The sequence below is a fragment of the Notamacropus eugenii genome, chromosome 7 (genome assembly GCF_028372415.1).
Source record: "Notamacropus eugenii isolate mMacEug1 chromosome 7, mMacEug1.pri_v2, whole genome shotgun sequence".
Taxonomy (NCBI): Eukaryota; Metazoa; Chordata; class Mammalia; order Diprotodontia; family Macropodidae; genus Notamacropus; species Notamacropus eugenii.
Genome location: NC_092878.1, coordinates 19650108 through 19672813, shown reverse-complemented (window position 1 = coordinate 19672813; position 22706 = coordinate 19650108). Strand labels below are relative to the sequence as shown.

General features: G+C 38.8%; 1 protein-coding gene across 1 annotated transcript in view; it reads left to right on the top strand.

The window, feature by feature from the left end:
* Positions 1–5243, top strand: part of AQR (aquarius intron-binding spliceosomal factor) — a 127952-nt gene extending 122709 nt beyond the window's left edge. Inside the window, exons 34-36 of the mRNA XM_072622850.1 lie at positions 215–389; positions 1943–2056; positions 4774–5243. Of these exons, the coding sequence (XP_072478951.1) occupies positions 215–389; positions 1943–2056; positions 4774–5028 (544 nt within the window). The 3' untranslated portion in view covers positions 5029–5243. The remainder of the gene's footprint in view (positions 1–214; positions 390–1942; positions 2057–4773) is intronic.
* Positions 5244–22706: the final 17463 nt, after the last annotated feature.

Sequence of the window (22706 nt, the reverse complement as noted above, 5' to 3'; positions counted from 1 at the left end):
TGATTTGTTCCCTATAGATAGAACTCAGTAGCAAAACACTAACTTGTCTTGTTTAGTTCCACATGATTTTATTAAAGTGTGACTAGCTGTGCAGTACTGTGACATATTTCCTTTACTAGAGTTCAGTGGCAGGCTTTGCTATGCCTAATGAGAAAAATATGTAAGAATATAGCAATAAAGTGGAAATGTATTCTTTCTTCTCTGTTTCCCAAAGAGATGTTCGTCGTTTAGTGGTGGCCATGTCAAGAGCCAGACTTGGACTTTATATCTTTGCAAGAGTGTCCCTCTTCCAGAACTGCTTCGAACTAACTCCAGCTTTTAACCAACTCACAGCCCGCCCACTTCATTTACAGATAATTCCCACAGAGCATTTCCCTACTACCAGAAAGGTATGTGGATGATTTTGTTACTGACATCAGTTATTAAACATTCTAAGGGATATATATAGATGTTTCTTCCCCACTTTTCCTCTTGTGCACACTATTTGTGGAAAGAACACTCAAGTAAGTGCTTTGAGATAATACTAAAAAATCACAGGTCACCTCTCATCCCTGAAGAGCTCGTCTTCTCATGCCTTTGGCAAATGTCTGCTCTCAGACAGCAATGTAGGTGGTAGTATGTGAGTGTGGAGAAGAAGGTAGGAGATGAATAAATAAGCGAGAACTTCCTAGAAAGACGCCAGGGCATGAATTACTGGAGGACATTCCCGATGGGGAAGGAGCATGTGCAAAGAGGTGCTGGTTTTAAAGAGAGCTGCACAAGAGGTAAAAGGTGAACAAATGGTATAATCCATTTACTCCTCAGGTTTGAATTACATTTTTGTAATTACATTGGTTTGATTCTTTTGTTTTTTCATTGCGTTTTTTGAAGGTGGCCCAAAGCAGAGCGCCCTGTAAATAACTTGCATGTTCTTTTCACTTGAGATATTGTGCCCAGGGCAGAAAATGATCTTCAACCCAAAGAATGCCTACCAGTGTTCTGGAGAACCACATACCCCTGGCAGCTCTGAGATGTCCTTGGATTTGATGAATACCCCACTTGCACAGACTCTGAGTTATTCATAAGACTCGTAGCACTTGTTTTCCCTGAATATTTGGTGGCCCCCATCGGCCTGTAGAATTAGAACTCGAAGGGATCTCGGAGGCCACATGGTCCATCCAGAGCCTGCCAAAGCTCCCAGTGCTAATATGGCCCCAGTGCTAGAATTAGTCTTATAAAATGATGTTTTCTTTTCCCTGAATTTATTTTGCCTTTTTATCGTGTATAGTACACGGGAAGAGGCTCCTTGGTCACTGTTCTGAATGACAGAATTGAATTAGATCTTACTAAGTGAGTCTTTATAGAAAAGTAGAGAGTATGGTAGAGTTTTGTCCAGTATGATTTAGGTCAGAGATGTCATGGGCTACAGGTGGCCTGTATTAGATAAAAATGTAAGTAGGAAATACTTAACAAGATAAGTAAAAGTATAATAAAATATAAATATTACATTTGAAAACTAAACCAGTCATGCAGCCTACATGGGTTAGTGGCCCCCCATTTCTATTTGCATTTGACCCGCTGGCTTAGAAAGAGCCTTTATGAATTTCACTTCTTTTTTGTTTCTTCTTTCTCTTTTGCATGAATTCAGTTGGAATAGTCTTGTCTGAACAAATGATTATGCCGTAATACCCATTTTAAACTCATGGTGATGTTAATTTTATGAGTGGAACAAAATAAATTGATTCACAGTGTTCTAAGTATAGGAAAAGCCACTGAGCAAAGTTTTCTTTGAATCCCTTTCTAATTTTCAGTTTTAGTTACTACCCATAAGGCCCTTAGTGGATACTCTAAGCTCCTTCCTTTGACCGTTTTTCTCACCCCCTCTGAAAGCTAATTCTTTTCTCACACATGGTGGGTAAAGGGGCATCACTGTTGTTAACGTTCCTTTTTCTTCCCTTTCCAGAATGGAGAGAACCCATCTCACCCTGTGCAGATAATAAAAAATATGCCTCAGATGGCGAACTTTGTGTACAACATGTACATGCTTATGATCCAGAGCACGCATCATTATAATCAGGTGAGGTGACTGGAGCCTGCTTCTCTTTAGAGAAGGGTCTTGCATAATGCAGTCATTCTGTAGTCTGTAGGGTGCTTGGCTTTCAAGGAAGGAGCTGAATGTGCACAGTCTGGTGTTGCTTTTTAATTCTGTAGGGTTTTGGTCATCTGTTCATTTAGGATTCTCTATCAGGAAAGGTTCAGTGAAACAATAGATTGAAGATTCCTTTGTAATAGATGCCTCCAACTATCTAAAAAAAGACTATTTTGTAATATTTCATTAAAAGAATATATTCTTTTAAAGAATGCTTTAAGATAATTTTTAGTGTCTTCCTCGAGCACCTTCTGAATTCACAATTTGAGATCAAAGGGTTTTTTAAATTATTAGTATTGTATCTCTGCTCCATGGACAAACTTTGTATGACGTGATGGATGGGAGAGCAAGTCTTAGGGCCAAGGACTTGGATCCAAATCTCGCCTCTGATACACGCTGCCTGGGCAAGTCATCTTCTGTCTCAGCCCTAGGTGACTAAAACTATAAACTGAAGAAACAGTGTCTGATCTGAGGAAGGTTCTCTGTACCAACACGATCATGAGTTCAGACTCCTCACTATCCCCAACTCCTGCCATGGTTATGACACATTAGTAGAATTAAACATGATGATACTGACTCACATTTCTATGGCACTTGAGAGTTTGCATAGTTTGTGAAGCACATATCTGATTCTGCTCACAACCCTGGAGACTGTGGCGTGATGGTAGTACATCGAGAGCTGGCCTCAGTCAGGAAGATTTGTTTCCAGTCCAACCTCCTGACATGTATACTGGCTGTGGAACCTCGTAGTGCCCAAGGCAGTTCTTGAAGTCCACAAGTGACTAAACTGTTGATCTGTATTGGTAGAAGGAATGCCTTCTCTGAGGTCTCCACACAAGTAATACAGATAGGGTCAAGAGCTGAAGGGACCCCCAGAGACTGCTGGGTACAACTTTCTCATTTTGCAATTCAGAAAATAGGCTCAGAGAGGTGGCTGACCTGAGATTTCAACTCAGGTCCTCTGATTCCAGAACCTGTGAGCTTTCTTTCTCCTGTACTTTTCTAAGCCTATATTACCCATTTTCTTCTCACTTGCCCCTCCCCCCTGAAATAAAAGGTCTGAGGAAATGCCTTTGTAAACCCTAAATGCCCATTTTCCCAGGAAGCAAATGTGGCAATATAGAACGATCAAAAAAAAAATGAATACTTTCCAGAGAATGTTGGAAATTTTGTTAAATGAAAATTTTATGCCTTTCGGAATATTTGAGGATGAGAATTACAAAAGTCAACCCTACTAGCCCTGGTAGCACCCTTTTTGAATGCGTTATTGCCAGTCTGTGATCCTCACCGACTCAGCCCACTTTTCTGTGCTTCAGTTTTGATATCTGTAAAAAAGAGGTTATTCTGTGTTATAAAAATTAATTAGGAACAATAGTTAATTGAATTATCATCAAAACCAAGTTCTATGCCAAGTATCATTGTTATTTTTAACTTAATATGTTTGAATCCATAATGCCCAGTCCTTTATTGTCATTTAGTTGTTACGATCAAGTTCCCCGCCCCCTCACATTGTCACAGTTTAAATTGAGAAAGAAAATGTATAAACGCACATTGCTGCTGCCCTCATGCACATAACCAAATTCTGTTGAGAATCATATAAAGGACCATTTCAGTGAATGTAAGCAGAAGTTTTTAACTTTTTCTGTGTCATGGGCTCGTTTGGCAGTCTGGTGAACCCCTTAAGGAAATGCTAAATTACAATGAGGTGTTAGCAAAATAAAGTTCTAATGTTTTTCCCACCTAACTTCACGCACCCATTGAAATCTGTCCTTAGATCCCTTGGAGGTTTGTGTACTTCCAGGTTAAGAACGCCCAATGTAAAATGATAACAGTGGTGGGATTCAGTCATGACAAATGTGTTTATGCCTCTTTGAGGAAATGCATTGGGTTATTGGAGATGGTAAAGTGCTTGGGCCTCGTCAAGTCCATGTGAGAAAGCTGCTGTTACTGCTTCTGTCCCTTTGCCCCTCTTTCCTCTTCCCACTCTCTGATGGCATTGGCCATTATGGTTTACAAAATGCTGTGCTCACTGCTGAGGTCAGCTAATTGTCTGAGGTGAAGTGCCCTGCCTGGGGCTGAAAAGCTAAGAGTCAGAGGCAGGCTCCAGACCTCTGTGTCCGTACTTACTCTGAAGTCCGGAGCGCTCTCTGTACTTAGTAATTATTATTGTTTAATGCTGCTCTCTTATCGCTTCAGTTCACAAATATTAATGGGAATAAAACGCCTGCATTGTGTGCTGGACCTTGGCAGGCTTGTTCTGTTATGAAGATTCAGTGTCATCTTTACATTACTATTTTGTTTGCTTAGAGGCAACAATTGTAAAGTAGAAAGAGATTGGAGTTTGGAGTCTAGTGACCTAGCCTTGAATTCCAGTTCTTACTGTTCCTGTGACCTGGGGCAAATCCCTTCCCCTCTCTAAGCCTCGATTTCCTCATCTGTAAAATGAGAGAGTCAGACTAGTATCCTGTGATTCTGATATTTCTAATCAGAGAAGCCTAGGTACGTGGCACCAGAGAAGGGAATAAACAATATTTGTAACCGGGGAAGGAAATGTGACAGTAGGGACGAAGGTGTATAAACGATGTTTTTTTGTTTGTCTTTTGAAACTTGTAGGCATGCTGAAATATTTTCTTCTTTCTCATCAGGCTCTGCTACCTCCACCTGCCATGGTAGAAGAAAGTGATACAGTTCAGAATCAGGAAGCAGAAATGGAAGTTGAAGTAGAACCTAGCCATCCACCATCAGAGACTACCCCAACCACAGCTGAGGCTGTTCTCACAATGGCAGAGGCTGCTCCCACCACGGTCACCCCTGCAGCGTCAGAGGGCACAGAGACAGATTCCACACCTGCTCCAGCAGAGACAGAAGTCACACCCATAGCATCAGAGAGTCATCAGTAAAGCTGGCATCCCCATTGGAAGAGAACACTTTATTCCTTGCTCTCTGAATGTCGGGTTACTTTTCCGCTTTCCTGTTGCGTCTCCTACTTTGAGAGGACTGACTTAACACTGTATTCCTATTATTGCTACACTTTCTGGTGTATATAGTTTTTTTTTTTTTTTACTGTTCCAAATGTTAGGATCCATGGTTCCATTAAAAAAATATATATTTTGCAGCTTTGTTTCACTTATTAAGTCTCACAAAGGGTAACACAAATTAGTAATCTAAAGCAGAACAAAGTACATTGAAAAAAAATAACAAAAAACACCAACTAGATGTTAAAATGGGGAAGCATATTTTCTCCCTTCCCAATACTCAAATGAATCTGTGATCTCATTGATCTGGAACTTCCAGTGATGCCTATTGTAACCCATCCATGCCTGGCTGTCCTCTTGACTCTTGTCTTTGTCCTCCTATGAATTTGCATCGAAGGGTCTTGCACTTGATATGCCGGAGGCCTTACCTCCTTCTCATTACATGTGGAGTGGCAAACCACTGGTCACCCCTCATTCTTACCACTTAGCTGGGCTGTCTTCCTTTCCAGCTATAAAATTCCATAATGCTATTCTGTACTGCTGTTCTTCCAAGTTCCATAGTGCAGCCTGCTCATACCGTGTAGCTCTCCATTGCCTTTTGTGTGATATTCAGTTGGATTTTTCATAGATAGTTATGTTTCATGTCTTGCTGCCATATAGCAACACCTGCAGAATGGTAGTATTTAAAAAAAAATGAGCCTTCACTTTTGGGGCCAGTAAAAGAGTTTTGCAGTTTCCCAAAGTCTTTCCAACTTAGTCTCTTTCTTGTTCAGTTATGAGCCTAACAATATATATAAATAAAATCTGCTGGATAATAGATAGTTTTCATCTACTTGGTAGATAGACACACCAAACCTTTTATTATGTAAATATTTTCCATAATGCTCAATGGAGTTTTAGGGCCCACGGCAGTACAAGTATATTACCATCTACAAACAGAAACATTTAGAGGACCTCACTGTCCAAAGAAGGAATTCCTCTTTGACCTGGAATGTCTACTGGACCTTTGTCACAACGGCAAATACATATGTCAAGCATGCGTTTTCTTGTTTCATACATTACCTGTTGTTTACTAACAGAGGTTCATTGAACAGGATTATTTCTGTTATTATATGTCCCAAGGAATCTTAAATGGGTTTGTCATATAATTGGGAGACGCTTTATTAAAAAATCCCTAAGAAAGTGTTTTATTATCCTGAATCAGATGCCTTTTTCAAGTGTTTTTGAGTCAACTAATAGTAAGCATAATGGGCTCTTATATGCTTTACATCTTTTTAGTTAATTATGAAATTATAAATATAGTGGTCAATGGTTCAATATTTCTTGCAAAAGCCTTCTTGTTCCCTACTAATACCCTCATCCAGGATGCCCACAATTTATATATAAAAGCTTCTGAAATATTTTGTGTAGGTGAGAGAGCAGTCATATAGGTCAGTAGCTCTTTATCTCTTGGTCATGCTTTTCGTATCTTTGCTTGCCTCAGATTCCTGGTGTATTGGTCTCAACATTTTTACGATTGTATCGCCTTCAGCACGGGTCTTTCTTATATAAACTTTGTCCAATCTGACTGCTTTTCCTATTTTGTTCCTTCAGTATTATTTCTCCCTCATGTATGAGCACATTTAGGACCGTGATGTTAAGGTCCAAGTGTCGTGGTTCCACTCCTATTAATGCAAAAAATAATGAGTTAGGAGTTTTGCATTTTTTCCATTTTTTTCTTCTACATGTAGTCTTTTTTTTTTTCCATTTTTATCTTTAATAACACTTGAGGTAAATTTGATACCTTACAAAGCTTTGTTTAAACTGGTTTTGTCCTCAGTTGATTGCTCTGTGAGGTGATTGTGTTCATCACTAAGATTTTATGAAAAGTTAATATGTCTTCCCCGCTTGTTGCCTTTGGCAGCCGTCTTTTTGGCAAGTATGGTAAATTCTAGTTAAGACACTTTCCAGGTTCTCTTGGCCTCCTTGTACTAGCAGTTAATTTGTATCAGACAAGCTTCTACCCAATGCCAGAACCAATTTGACGGCATTTCAGTTCTTTTAATAATTTTGATGTTCACTTGTTTAAGTAGTTCAGTTGTTTCCATTGTATGTGATTTTTTTCCCCCATCCTTGGATTTTTACACAAATAAGTTGCCATCAATAACAAATCTTTTCTGTCTCTTGAAATATAACCTTGTTTGTTCTTTATGGTGTTACTTGGTACTTGCCATGCAACTGTTTTCTCAGAAAAGTGTTTTTAAAATAGATATAGGTGAGGCTTCTGTGTCATCCACAAGCCTTTGGCCTCTTATTCCTTGTACTTGTACCAGGCTTTTCCATATATATGTGGAAATTCTTACCAAGTTCTTCAGAATTTTTCTGCCATTTTATGCTTTGCAATGGATGGCTATAAGCTGTAGTTATTTTCATTGGGGGCCATTTTGCAGCTACTTAGTATTGAAGTACATAATGACTAACTATCCCATGAAGAAGTGTTTCTTGTTGACTGAGCTTATGATAAAACCTACTACCCCAATTAATGTTGCATCCCCAAGAGATGCCTGTCACGTTGAGCTGAAGCTGTCTTTTTTTGTGCTTTTTTTAAATAGCAAAACTGAAAAGATTTAGCTCTTCATATACTATATTCACCCACTGGTTATTGGGAAATCTCATTCGGTGAACTAATCGTCAAATTAAAATTGATTAATGTTCTATAACCTGATTCTTAGCACCCTTTCCAATAACATCCTTCGTTTCTTTTTTCTTCACAACATTCTGTGGTACAGTCATCACAGTACAGTGGTCTCTCATTGCTGGCATTTGAACTTTTGCCTTCTTCCAAGAAGAGCAGGGTTTACACATTCTGACAGAGTGTGTGTGTTCGTCCTTCGTTGCCAAAGAAGACCACGCCATCAGAGAAATGATGACATGACTTGCACTTGACTTTGTTTTGAGTGAGGGAGGGCTGTGCAGGTCACCAGCCTCACTTCTCCTCCAGAGCCATCTGAATCCAGTGACCAGATACTCATCAGGGTGACTGGAGATGACTCAGGATGTGGCAATTGGGGTTAAGTGACTTGCCCAAGGTCACACAGCTAGTGAGTGTCAAGTGTCTGAGGTGAGATTTGAACTCAGATCCTCCTGACTCCTTCACTGGTGCTCTATCCATTCTGACAGAGTAATTGCACAGGAAAGAACCTTTGTAGATCATCTGGTCTTATAAGTGAGGAAAATGAAATCCAGACTTAGTGCGACTTGAACCTGGTCTCCTGAGTCCGGTATTCTTTCCATTATATCATATTTCTTTCCAAGATACTTTAAAACCACTTAGCTTAGGCTGATTCCTTCCTTTCTCTGTTCTCACTCCTAGCACCCTAATACAGAATTTCCTCAAGTTATACCTGGATTGTTACAGCCTTTCCTCCATCATACATACTACTACTAGTTGTATCTTCCCAAGGTATCATTTTTATCACGTCCGTTTCCCCTCACAATGAAAAATTGCTATGTCTAGAGCACTCACATTGCTCTTTTTACCTGTTCAACTCCTTCCTAGCCTTCAAGTTCCATTTTAAGCCCTGCCACTTAGATAAAGACTTTTAAACTATTCTTCCCATGTGTATAATCTCCCTTTTTACTGTTGTAACTCATTATCTTTATCACATTTTAATACTCTGGTTACATAGTTCCTTTTATTTATTTTTTTTAAGATTTCACTAGTATATAACTCAATCCTTTGTGAAAAATGTGTGAGAAGTATCTGGTCCCCTGTAGTATTTGTATAGTGTATCCCAAAAGTTTTAGTGCAGTTTTAAGCTTATTAAAGTGTTAGGGCCCCAAGAACTCAGCAGGTACTTATTGAGATGTATTAGACTGGTGGATCCTATGAGGATTTTTGTGTCTACAAGAGACTTGTTTAGGAGACTAGCTAGCTAGAGGGTTGGGCTCTGGGAGTCCAGAGGAATTGAATCCAATCCTTCCTCATGCACTCATGAACAGTGTGACTGACCCAGCATATAACCGAGTGTCAGAGATGAGATCTGAACCCAGGTCATACTGACTCCAAGTCTATCTACTCACTTCAACACCCTCCTCATATTACATAAATTATACTCACCATACCAGTCCAGCATTTCTTCCCCGTTACAAATGTGCTAAAATGAGAGGTCCAGATAAGTAGCTTAAAATGTAAACCCATCTAAGATTGGGTGCTGTTGGCTTTTCATGTTTACATTCCCCAATTAGTTTAAAGGAAAGTTATCACAGGCAGGGAAAGTGCTGACTTAATGGGAAGATGAGAAATTGAGGTGATGGAATGATGAGATAAGTGAAATACTGAGAAAACCACACAGGATAAATCTAGGGTCCAGAGGGTATGTGGGAGGGAGCTTTTTCTATCAGGATTGAACTGCTCAGTCGGTTATATAATTTCACCGATTATAAGAATTTGAAAGCAGGTGTTTGGGCATCTACGTGAGGCAGAAGCCTGGCGAAATGATTTTCATTGGTCAGAAGAGTATCTGGATGGACAAAGTTGAAAAGCAGCTTTAAAGTAATACTGTCTTTCCTGGAAAAAGATTGATTTTTCTGTCTGCCCTGCAGGGAAAGGGGTCATGATACCTGCAACCAAAACAAGGAAACCAGTAATCTTCTTAATTAAATAAGCTTTTTTTTTTCAGTAATACAGATTACTGTTTAGCTGATCCAAGATCTTTCCACATCTTTCTCTGATTTGCAGCAAGTTATTGATTTTTGTCAAAGTAATAACTGCTGGGTTATTTTTAAATTGTTACTGGAAGAACCAATGAGACACAGTGGACTATATGAGGAACTCAAGCTCATAAATTGAGGAGTCGTTTAATCAGAATTAAATAGTACAGAGCCTGCAGCCAACGTGTGACAAATTCAGATGAGGGTTGCCACAGCTTTCTCATTTCCATATGCAAGCATATGTGAAAACATCTCAAGGTTTTTTAAATTAAAAATGCATATAAAGATACTTTCAATTTTACAAACTAGGAGCCAATTAAAAAATTGTGTTCATAATCAAAGGGCATGATTCCTACTTCCATCTTCCAGCTAGATTACTTTTCATTTCTGTATCTCTACCAGTGCTTTATCCACAATAGGAATTTAAGAAGCTGTTTGTGGAAATTTAATGATGCAGTCTGAAGCTGTTCAAGAATTTTGTTAGGGATTAGGAGCATGAGGAGATAGCACTTTTAAAAGCTCTTTGTTTAAACAGAGTAATATCTATTAGGAGAGTGGAAGGTGCAAGTTGAAATGATATTCCCAAACATTGGAAGGATGGCCCGAATGTCCGAGTGTTCTAAGAGCTCAGTGTTCCCATGGATTTGTAATCTCATTGATTTGGTAACCCACTTTGTGGTCCAAGCCTGATTGAGACCTTTCAGGTGGATCAGATTCAAAATTGGAATGTAATGAGATACATGTCTAAATAAGGAAGTTTACTTAGCTATGGTGTGAAAAGGATATTCAGCTAGTTCAGGTAGATGTGTCTGCCTTCAACTTCATGCATAAACATCTAGTCAGAAGATTGTCTTGACTTATAAGACATCTGTCAAATCTAAAGGGCACTGACTCCTTGTGGGCTGGCCTTTTGATATGCCAGGTGACCAGAACCACATCAATGACTCAAATCCTTAGACCAATCAAGTCTCAGAGACAACTTCCCTACCTTTGAAGGGAAAATGCCTAACCCATGTGGCTAGATCCTTCTTTTAACTATTTCCCATTTTTTTCCTGTATGTAGCTTGCTTTGTATATTTTTTTGCATGTTTTCTCTCCCATTAGATTGTAAACTCCTTGAGGGCAGGGATGTGTATTTGGGTTTGGAACCATATAGGAAATAGACCATCTAACATTTATCTAAAAGATGTTTCCTTAGCCACAGAATGGAAAAAAATTTTATCTAGGGTACAGTGCTGGTTTAGAAAGATGCAACTCCCCTCTCTCCATATGGAAATGGATCTGATCAGAAGAGTAACTTGATTCTCATCATAGGATGTCTGACAAGTCTAAGGGGCACTGATGACTGATGAGTTACATCATTAACTTGTACCCTAGTCCTCTGGTTTGGTCAAGTCTCAGCTTCCCTTCTCTTTAGAGAAAAACAAACAAACAAACAAAAAACCAACCCTAGTCCATGTGGCAGAATCTCTGGTACATATTACTTCTACCTTTTTTCCATCAGTGCCAATTATAATCCACTTACACATTCTTATTTTGTGCTTTCTTTGTCCATATCTTCCTACAAATTCTCCATGAAAGTTACCCAGGAGGCTGAAGGCCTTCCTTTAGATCTTCTAATATTCAATGAATGGGCATTACCTCACCCTAAGTGAGTACCTGCAAAGAACTTGGCCTAAAGGACCCAAGGTCTCCCAGTGCATCCTGGGCCATCTCCAGTCATCCTGAGGAATATCAGGTCACTGGATTCAGATGACTGTGGAGGAGAAGTGAGGCTGGTGACCTGTGCAGCCCTCCTTCACTCAAAATAAAGTCAAGTGCAAGTCATGTCATCATTTCTCTGATGGCATGGTCTTCTTCGGCAACGAAGGACAAACACGATAATATCTTGTAGGTTCCAATGTAGTACTTGGGCTATCCATCCCTCATTCTCAGTACACAACTGTCCCATCTCCTTTCCCAACTTTATTAAATCCCTTCTCATCATTAATAATGTGCTTTAGCTTAGTTATGGTGTAACAGCAAGGACCCCGACATACAGGAGGGCCTGCTGTACAGGTTCTTAGATCTGATTTTTTAAAAGAAAAGCAACTTTTGAGGGGTCAACAATCTACTTTAATCAAGCACATATATCATTCACTTAGTTCAGGGGGAAAAGTCATCACTCTGAACTTCAGAGAACAGAGAAATAAAGATCAACAGATGGGGCTTCCAACTGTCTGACCATAAGCAATACATGTATAGTTACCAGAGAGAGAAATACCAACCTCTGGGTTTTCAAAGCCAGGGGGCTCCTTAGCTGCTACCCAGGGTCTCATCTGGCCAAACAAACACTTCCAAAGAGTAAGTCCCAAAGTAAAACCTCACCTCAGAGTATTTGTATACTTTTGAGAGCCAGAGGGCATCACAACCCTTGAGAACCAGCACATTAGAAATTAACAAAAGATGTGGGCCTCCCCTAATCAAGCTTCCCTTAATGATCAGGCACATCATTGGGTGGGGAAGATCTTTTACTTTCTCATTAACATTACATCCACCATGCATCTCTCCATTACCCTTTGAATCATCTGTGATTTTTGATTTAACATCACTAGGATACTGGTATTACAAAGGTGGTTTGGTCTATCCCAAAATAGCTTGACATTGAAAACGCTTAATGTTCCAAGTTCAATCAATCAGCTCACTTTCTCCAATTTGGGTTCCATAACATTATGGAGTAACTGTCTAAGATATAAGTGCTAAGGAATCAGCACAATGGATTGCCTGTCCAACTGGGAAATAGGCATTTTTCTTCCATTGAAAAATGTGCTTTTATTTTTTGCTGTGTGGCTTGTTGGACAACTTTCAAGTTGCCATGGATCTCATCGGGAGTCTATATAGTATTATGGAACTTGATACAATCACAGTATTATTACAAGAAGGATAGAAGAATATTGTAAGCAACACCACCTATCAAAACAATGGAAAACAGTACGGGGGGGGGGGGTGGTGGAATTCAGAGAGCCTTCAGAGAGCCCAGTGTGAGACCCTACTAAGCCAGATTACACCAAGAACATTTATAGATTTAACTGGAAGGATATCAGATAAATGGACAATAGAAAACATCTATGAGAATTTCCATAGTGATCTACTCTCATCACAAATGACAGTGAAACTGTCGCATATCTCAGAACCCAATGTGCTATGTGAGTAATTGGAGCTGGGACTTAAGATGATGAAATTGGGAAGAATGGTAGAACCAGACCAGATATGCGAGGAAGAAATCTATTCTGGAGGTGACATAATTTTGAAAGTATTGATGGATTAATCTTTAACATATGAAAAAGAGTGGAAGAGAGCAAATGATTGGCAGGGGGAATCATACAAAGACTATGATCAAACTACTGAATTATGTCTTACTTATCTCTAAAATTTTTATAAGGAGGCTCTGCATTGATATAAAAGACATCTTTGATGAAAATAGAACAGGCAAGCTTTTGAAGATGATTTTAAAAAAATAGCATTTTACTCATTTCATGTTTTTATATCACCTAGATTTCTTCCTTTTCCTCCTGCCATCACAGAACCATTCCTTAGAACAGATTTTTTAAAAAATTCAGCAAAACTGATTTAAGAATCATTGAAAAAATTTTGATATTATATACTATATTTCACACCCATGGAGTAGACTTGCCCTCTCCTCCCACCCTACCTCTTGTAGATGATTTTCATCAGCAAAATCTTTACTCACAGAATTGACCAAAAGATTTATTGCTTATTTTTGTTGCTTATTTTAAAAATTTTATTGGAATATACTTGGAATACCATTCTCCTAATCTCCAATTCTTAGACCACTGCTTCTTTTAAAGCTCAACCCAGGTGCCATCTGCTATATGACACTTTTCCCAGTCCCCCTTCTCCAGTCCCTTGCCGTAAAAGACTACTTCCCATCTTCTCTATTTCTCTTGTATGGGCCAGTTTCTGTATATGTTGTCTCTCTCATTTGAATATAAATTTATTGAGGTCAGAGGTTGCTTTTGCTTTTTTTGTGTCTCCAGTGGTTAGCGCAATTCATGGTATTTTATAAGTTCTTACTAAATGTCTTTTGATTGGTTGATTGCTTGATTATGCTAGGTAAAGAAACAGAAGGATTCTAGCACTGCCATGTTTCCTATGAAAAGCCTAGATGTTAGGTGTTAATTTCGAAGTACTTGCATTAACTGATTTTTAAGCCAATATTAAATATTGCCTCTCTGTTAGTCTGGGGACTATGGAAATCCTCTTCACTCCCTTCCTTTCCTTCATCTTCTATATCCAAACCTTCTTTCTTTCTTTTCTTTTTGTCCAGAGACGTGATTTCATTGATATAAGGGAATTCCCAGTGAGATAATGGTCAGGTCAGCAGGTAGCACTTTTATTATGGTTGAAAGTCTCTTCAACTTACAGTCTTAAAAAGTTGCCTGGGGCACTGAGAAGTTAAATGACTTGCCCAGGGCCACACATATACGATGTATCAGAGGTCTGCCTGGTTCTCTGAGGCCAGCTTTCTATTCACTACATAATACTGCCTGTCTATGGCTAATCCTACTTGAAAGACAAATCCTCTGTATTTGTCTGGTGAAACATTTTCTGTCTCCTGGTAAACATTTGGTCTCTCTTCCTTTTATATATACAAGGATGACCTAGCCAATACTCTCTTTTCTTCTAGACCCGTTAAAATTTCATTATAACAACTGAATTTTGAAATAGCATGTAACAGCCCTGAACTAGAGTCAGAAAAACCTGGTTTCATATCTTTCCTCAGATACTATTAGTTCTATGACTCTGGGCAAGTTATTTAATCTCTCTAGCCCTTAGTTTTCTCATGAATAATATGAGGTGAATAAATTTGATGGTCTCAGAGGCCCATTTCAAGTCTAAATCTATGATCTTATGATTCTTCTTGGAAGGTAATGTGTCACCACTGTCTTTTTTTTGGTAACCTTGGGTGATATAAATTAGAGGATCAAGGAAGAAATTACCTTTCAGATCTAGAGTTCATGACTAAATAAGCAAGAGAATCACACAAGATAAAGTGGACAATTTTGATTTAAAAATTTTAAATTTTTGCTAAAACAAATTTAATGTAGTTAAAATTAGAAGGGAAGCATAACTGGGGGAAAAGTTTTTGCAGCAAGTTTCTCATATCCAAAAGGAACTGATTCAAATAATGGTCAAATCATATGAACAGGTAGTTTTCAAAGGAATAAATCCAAGTTATTAATAACTATATGAAAAAAGTTCTAAATCACTAATAATTAGGGAAATGCAAATTAGAACAACTTTGAGGTTCCTCTTCACACCCATCAGAGTGATTAAGTTGACAGAAGAATAAAATGACAAATATAGAAGGATCTATGCTCCTTAATAAAAGGATTTGTTCTGTAAAGTTTGGATTCTGTCAAAGGACCACACTTGGGGACCTAGAGGACCACGTATGACCTCGAGGCTACAAGTTCCCCACCCCTGGATGACAAAACAGATACACTTATGTACTGTTGATAGCGGTGTGAATTGGTCCTGCCATTCTGAAAAGTAATTCGGAACTATGCCCCCAAAGTGCCTAAATTGTGATCCTTTGAATTATCTACAGTACTACCAGACCTGCACCTCAAAGAAATTGAAGATAGAGGTAAAACACTCACATGTACAAAAATATTTAGAGTAGTTCTTTCGGTGGTAGCCAAAAGTCATTTTAAGAAATGACTAGTATAAATTGATGTACTGGTAAATATGCCACTTGTGGTATATTAATGCAAAGGAATGTAATTGTGCTATAAGAAATGATTAAATGGATAGAAATTAAATGTATAGGAAACTGGAAAGGCCACTATGAACAAAGTAAAGTGAACAGAATTAGAACGATTTATACAATAATAGTAACATAGAGAAAAACAACTTTGTAAGACATTAGAACTCTGATCAACACAAGTTCAAAAGAACGACCTGATAGAGACATAATGAACTTAAAAGTATAGAAAGAGACATATTGTCAGATATGGACTATGTGAGAATTTGTTTTGCAGGACTCTGCAACTATGTAATAAGGCCTTCATTTGTCAGGTTCTTTCTTTAATTTTTTTTTACTCAAGTGTCATGTTAATTAAGTTAATGAGAGTTAAAAATATTCCCCACTCGTTAATGAACCTGCCCATTAAGGGAAATTTGATTAGGGGAGATTTGTTTTGTAGGAAGGCCCACACCTTTTGTTAATTTCTAATAAGGCACTGATTCTCAAGGGTTGTGATGCCCTCTGGCTCTAAAAAGTATGTATATATAGTCTGAAGTGAGGTTTCATTTTGGGGCTTACTCATTGCAAGTGTTTATTTGGCCACATGAGACTCTGGATAGATACTGAGAAGCCCCCTGGCTTTGAAAACCCAGATGTTGGTGCTTCTCTCTCTGGTAACTGTGTATGTATGCAATGGTCAGACAGTTGGGTCTGTCTGTTGATCTGTGATGTATGGTCAGACAGTTGGAAGCCCTGTCTATTGGTCTTTCTGTTTGTAATTTCTGCTTCTAATTTTTGTTTGTGTTTTCCCTGAAGTTCAGGTGTTGACTTTTTCCCCTAAACTAAGTGAATGATATATGTGCTTGATTAAAGCAGCTCGAAAGCTGCTTTCCTTTTAGAAAAGCAGATCTAAGAACCTGTACAGCAGACCCTCCTGTGTATTCTGGGACCCTTGCTGTTACATTGAGGGATAGGGCATAGTGGGAGGGATAGATTAATAAGAAAAAAATTAAAAAATAATCTTAGATGGACAGAAACATTCCTGAGGAAGAAACTAAGGGAATGTGTTATATTTTCATAATAGATTAATAGAATGTTAGTGATGGATGGGACCTTACAGATTATCTAGTTCAAACCCTTAATAGTTCTATACATAAGTAATACCTTGAAATAAAATGAATAAACTGAGTAAAGCAGTTTGACCAATGTACCATGACATTAGCATTAGTTCATATAAGTCCCCTGGGAAAAGGTCACTGAACATTTCCTATTTACATTTTCATTTTAAGCTCCAGGATTTAACACTAAGCCTTTCTTCCCCCTTTTGCTCCCCTCCCCCCTTTTTTCTGCAAAACAGTGAAAGCACATAGCTCATATTACCTACACATCTCATTTTCTCAGCTCGTTGGTTGTCTTGCTTCCTTAAAAGGTGCAAATATTTTTAAAAAGGAAGAAGAATTATTTAGCACAGCCCTTGGGAACATGACCAGGAATAGCAGAATGAAATTAAGGAAAATACAGAATACTGAGAGAAACATCTTGTTGGGAATGTTTAATTCATGGAAACCTATTGGGCCAATCACAAGCTACCAGTTGATCTTGAAGCCTTACTTGGGCAACATCTAAGAGGTCTAAGTAGCTCCTAGTTTGTCCTTTCTTTCCCTGATTTCACTCCCACCCCCTCGATGATTTTCTTGCATTGTATACACATATGCTACATTGGTCTTTGGAGATCATAAAGCCTTGAGGAAAGCAAAAGTTCTCCGACATAAAAAGAGTATGGAACCTTAGTTTAATGCTCAGAAACATTTTCTTTGAGAAACTGGATTGCTAAACTCAGTTTTTAAAAATAGACTTACTTCACAGACTTGTCCTTTCTAGGTGTTGACCAGAGGAAATACTGAGTCTTCAACATATTTGGTTTCTAGCTGAGTTATTTTATTTTCATCCCTACTGTGTGCTTTGATGTGATCATCAATTCTTGGAGGTTTCAAAGCTTAGTCTACCCAAGAGAGAGGTCAAGTAGCCTTCGTCATATTGTATATGTTAGTGATTTGCAGTTGAGCAGGAGCTGATAAGATCATATTTATTTTTCTATGCTTTCAGAAAGTCTTTATTGAAATTACATGTTAGAAGAGGAAGGGACCTTAGGGGTCCAAACTACTCATTTTACAAAAGAAGAAATTGAAGATCAAGGAGATTGAGACTTGTCCTAGGTCACACAGAATAAGTGATAAAGCTAAACTAGAATCCAGAACTCCACCTAAACTCCTCATTCAATTAATCAAAAACTTAGTAAGTGCCCACTATGAGCCAAGCAAGAGGTATAGTGGTATAGTGGATTGGAGCTAGGAAAATCTGGGTTTAGGTCTCCTTTCTAACACACACTTTTTGTGTGATCTTGGGCAAGTCACTAACCTTTCAATGGCCCATGCAGCTTTCTAAGACTATAACTTGCAGGGTAGGTGCCAATTACCATTTATAGAGGGAGTTTCTTTTTTTAAACATTTTAAAATGTAATTTATTTCTTTTCAGTTTTCAACATTCACTTCCACAAGATTTTGAATTCCAAATTTTCTCCCCATCTCTTCCCTCCTCCCACCCCAGGACAGTGTGCACCCCAACCACCCCTTTCCCCACTCTGCCCTCTCTTCTGTCACTCCCCCTTCTCCCACTCCCCTCCCCTCTATTTTCCTGTAGGACAAAATAGATTTCTATACCCCATTGTCTAAATGCGAAAACAATTTTTAACATTTACTTTTAAAACTTTGAGTTCCACATTCTCTCCCTCCCTCCCTCCCTCCCACCCACCCTCATTGAGAAAACAAGTGATTCGATATAGGTCACACATGTGTAACCAAGCAAAACACTTCCATAACAGTCATGTTATGAAAGACTAACCACATTTCCCTCTGTTCTGTCCTGCCCTCCATTTATTCCATTCTCTCCCTTGACCTGTCCTCCCACAATAGTGTTTGCTTCTGATTATCTCTTTCCCCAATCTGCTGTCCCTTCTATTATCTTCCCTCTCCTATCCCCTTCCCCCCTGCCTTCCTGAAGAGTAAGATAGATGTCTGTACCCAGTTGAATGTGTGTTATTCCCTCCTTATGCCAAATCCAATGAAAGTGAGGCTCATTTATTCCCTTTCACCTCCTTCCTCTTTCCCTCCATTGTAAAAGCTCTTTCTTGCCTCTTTTATGTGAGATAATTTGCTACATTCTACCTCTCCCTTTCTCTTTCTCCCAGTACATTCCTCTCAAAACTTAAATTGATTTTTTTAGGTATCCTCTCTTCAAATTCAGGTTACCCTGTGCTCTCTATCTCTCTGACTCTCTCTGGACACATACATAAATATACATACATATATACATATGCCTACACATATGTAGACATACATAGACATACACATGACATATATGCATACACACACTACATATATACATACACACACATGCACACACACACATATATTTCCTCTAACTACCTTAATACTGAGAAAGATCTTACGAGTTACAAAAATCATCTTTCCATGTAGGAATATAAACAGTTCAACTTTAATGAGTTCCTTATGGCTTCTCTTTCCTGTTTATCTTCGATTTTTTCTCTTGATTCTTGTATTTGAAAGTCAAATTTTTTTATTCAGGTCTTGTCTTTTCAACAAGAATGTTTGAAGTCCTCTATTTAATTGAAATTCCATTTTTCCCCCTGAAGTATTATACTCAGTTTTGCTGGATAGGTAATTCTTGGTTTTAATCCTGTCTCCTTTGACCTCTGGAATATCATATTCCAAGCTCTCTAATCTCTTGGTGTAGAAGCTGCTAAATCCTATGTTATCCCGATTGTGTTTCCACAATACTTGAATTGTTTCTTTCTGGCTGCTTATAATATTTTTTCTTTGACCTGGGACCTCTGGAATTTGGCTACAATATTCCTAGGAGTATTCCTTTTGGGATCTCTTTCAGGAGGTGGTTGGTGAATTCTTTCAATTTCTGTTTTACTCACTGGTTCTAGAATATCAGGGCAGTTTTCCTAGGTAATTTCTTGGAAGATGAGGTCTAGGCTCTTTTTTGATCATGGTTTTCAGCTAGACCAGTAATTTTTAAATTTATCTCTCCTGTATCTATTTTCTAGGTCAGCTGTTTTTCCAGTGAGATATTTCACATTTTCTTCTATTTTTTCATTCTTTTGGTTTTGTTTTATAATTTCTTGATTTCTCATAAAGTCATTAGCTTCCATCTGTTCCATTCTAATTTTGAGGGAATTATTTTCTTCAGGGAGCTTTTGGACCTCCTTTTCCATTTGGTCAATTTTGCTTTTGAAGGCATTCTTTTCCTCATTGGCTTCTTGGATCTCTTTTGCCATTTGGGTAGTCTCTTTTTAAAGGTGTTATCTTCTTCAGCATTTTTTGGGTCTCCTTAGCAAACTGTTGACTTGATTTTCATGATTTTCTTGCACCTCTCATTTCTGTTCCCAATTGTTCCTCTACTTCTCGTACATGATTTGCAGAACCCTTTTTGAGCTCTTCCATGACCTGAGACCATTTCATATTTTTCTTGGCGGCTTTGATTATAGGAGACTTGACCTTGCTGTTTTCCTTCTATTATATGCTTTGATCTTCTTCTTTGAAAGAAAATACCTTTTCACTAAGAAAGTAACCTTCTATGGTCTTATTTCTCCCCACTTTTGGTTATTTTCCCAGCCAATTACTTGACCTCTGAGCTCCTTATTAAGTGGAGGGTGCACTGCCCTAAGTTTCAGGGGCTTTTTGCAGCTACTTTCAGAGATATCTCCAGTGACTTATAAATTCTTAGCTCCTCCAAAGTAGTTTGATCAAAGAAGCGGTGTCTACTCCTGTCCTGGCCTGTACTCTGGTCTGTGAGCAACCACAAGCACTCTTTTCTGCTCTGAATCTGTGAGTGAGATTCCCTCTCCACAGCCACCATCAGCTCTACCAAGCCAGCACTCCTCCTTGCTCCAGGGCTGCCACCCAGGACTGGGACCCAGATCAGCCACTTAATTCCCCCAATATCTGTAGACCAATAGCTCCAGAATCAGCCAGCTGCTGCAGCAGTGGCTGCTGCTGCCCTGGGGTTGGGCTGGGACCAGGGACAGACCACTTTCCTTTCTCACTCAGGTAAGAAAGCTTTCCTACTGCTTTGAAGCTGTCTTTGGAGTTTGTGGTTTGAGAAATCTGGAAACCATGGTGTAATGATTCAATGCCATGAGGCCTGCTCCAGTCCCATCTCTGTAGAGGAAGTTTCTCTCTGGGAGTTCTCTATACTAATGAAATTGCAGTTATAGTCACCCCTCAAAGTGTGCTAGACACTGAAGAATACAAAAATTAAAATGACATAGTTTCTGCTCTAACTAAACCCACAACTGAATGCGAAAGAGGAGATGACATGTGCACAAAAAATAAGTAACATAAAGCATAATAGAGATCCAGATAAAATCTAAGAAAAACTGAGCAAGCAATCACTTTCACTTAAGAGTTCAAAGGAAGGTTTTGTAGAGAAGATGGAACTTTAGTTGGGCCTTGAAGAAAGAGAATTTTAATAGGATAAGTTGAGGAGAGAATATGTTCTGGGCATGGGGAGTAGCCTATGTGAATGCACAGAAAACCAGGAAAAGTTAATAGTAAATGTGGGCTGAATGTAAGAGGTTTGGGGAGGAGTAATGAGAAATGAGGCTGAAAGGGTTGGTTGGAGCTTGATTATGGCATGGGGATAGCACCTCCAATTTCATCAGTAAGAGAAACTCCATAATGAGAAAACTCCATCTACTAAGACAGGTTACCCTCTTCTTTGTGAACCATATTCTTAGAAGTTCACCCTAGAGCACTGAGAAGGTAAATGACTTGCTAGGATAACACAGTTCCAAGACCAGTACCCTTTATTATAACATATGACCTCCACACCAGACTAAGGAGTATGTCTTTTATTTTAGAAAACAACTGAAAAATTTGGAGCAGAGGACTGACAGTCAGATTTGTGCACTAGGAAAATTATTTCAACAGCTGTGTAAAGGATTGATGGAGAGAGGAGAAACTAGAAGCAGGGACAGTAATTAGGTTGTGAGAAGCAGTATGTTATAATGGAAGTCACTTGATTTGGAGTGACAGAACCTGGGTTTGAGTCCTGGTTCTGTCACTTCCTAGTTGTGGGACCTTAACCAAATTATTTCACTTTTATGACCCTCAGGCTCCTCCTCTATAAAATGAGTATAATAATGTTTACATAACCCATGAAGCAACATTCCTGTAAGGAAAGTGTTGTATGGACCTGAAAACTATATCAGCATGAACTCCTACCATTTTGATCGCTCAGCACAGAGGTGATGAGAGCCTGAACAAGGTGTCTCTGTGTCGTGGGGGGAGGTGGGAGGAAATGACAGTATGAATTGGGAGAAGTAGATAGAATCAAAAGAGATTGTGGAGGTGGAATTGATAGGACTTAGTAAGTAATTACATGGTGGAGGGGAAAGAGGAGAGGAAAGAATCAAAGATGACTAAGGTTTGCAAACCTGGGTAACTGGTAAGATTTTGTCATCAACAAAAATAGTGAAGTTTGAAGGAGGGGCGCTTTTAAAAGGGAAAATGATTTACTTTTGTTTGGGATCCATTAAATTGAAAAGGATTATAGATTTAGAGCTGAGAGGGACATTAGAGGTTATCTAATCTAACCCTCTCATTTTTCAGATGAGAAACTGAGACCAAGAAAAGTTTAGTGATTTGCCCAAATTTCCATGGAGTTAGTGTCTCCAAATCTAGCACTCATCAATTGCACCCTAGACTAAAAAAGATCTGAACATTATTTTTTTCACAACTCCTGTAGTTTCTTTCTCATTGAGTGGGTGTATCTCATTCAAAGTGAGAATGTGATAAGATCTTAACCTGAAAGGGCCAGGGTCTCCTATTGTATTCTGAACCATCTGTAGTCATCCTGATGAATATCAGGCCACTGGACCCAGATGGCTCAGGAGAAGAAAGTGAGGCTGGTGATCTTGCACAGCCATCCCTTACTCAAATCAAATTCAACTGTAAGTCATGACATCATCTTGATATCATGGTCCTCTTCAAGAATGAAGGACCAGCTACTCAGCACAGCAGCAGCCCTTGTTTCTCCACAGCGGTCAGCTACGACCCCCGATTCCCCAGCAACC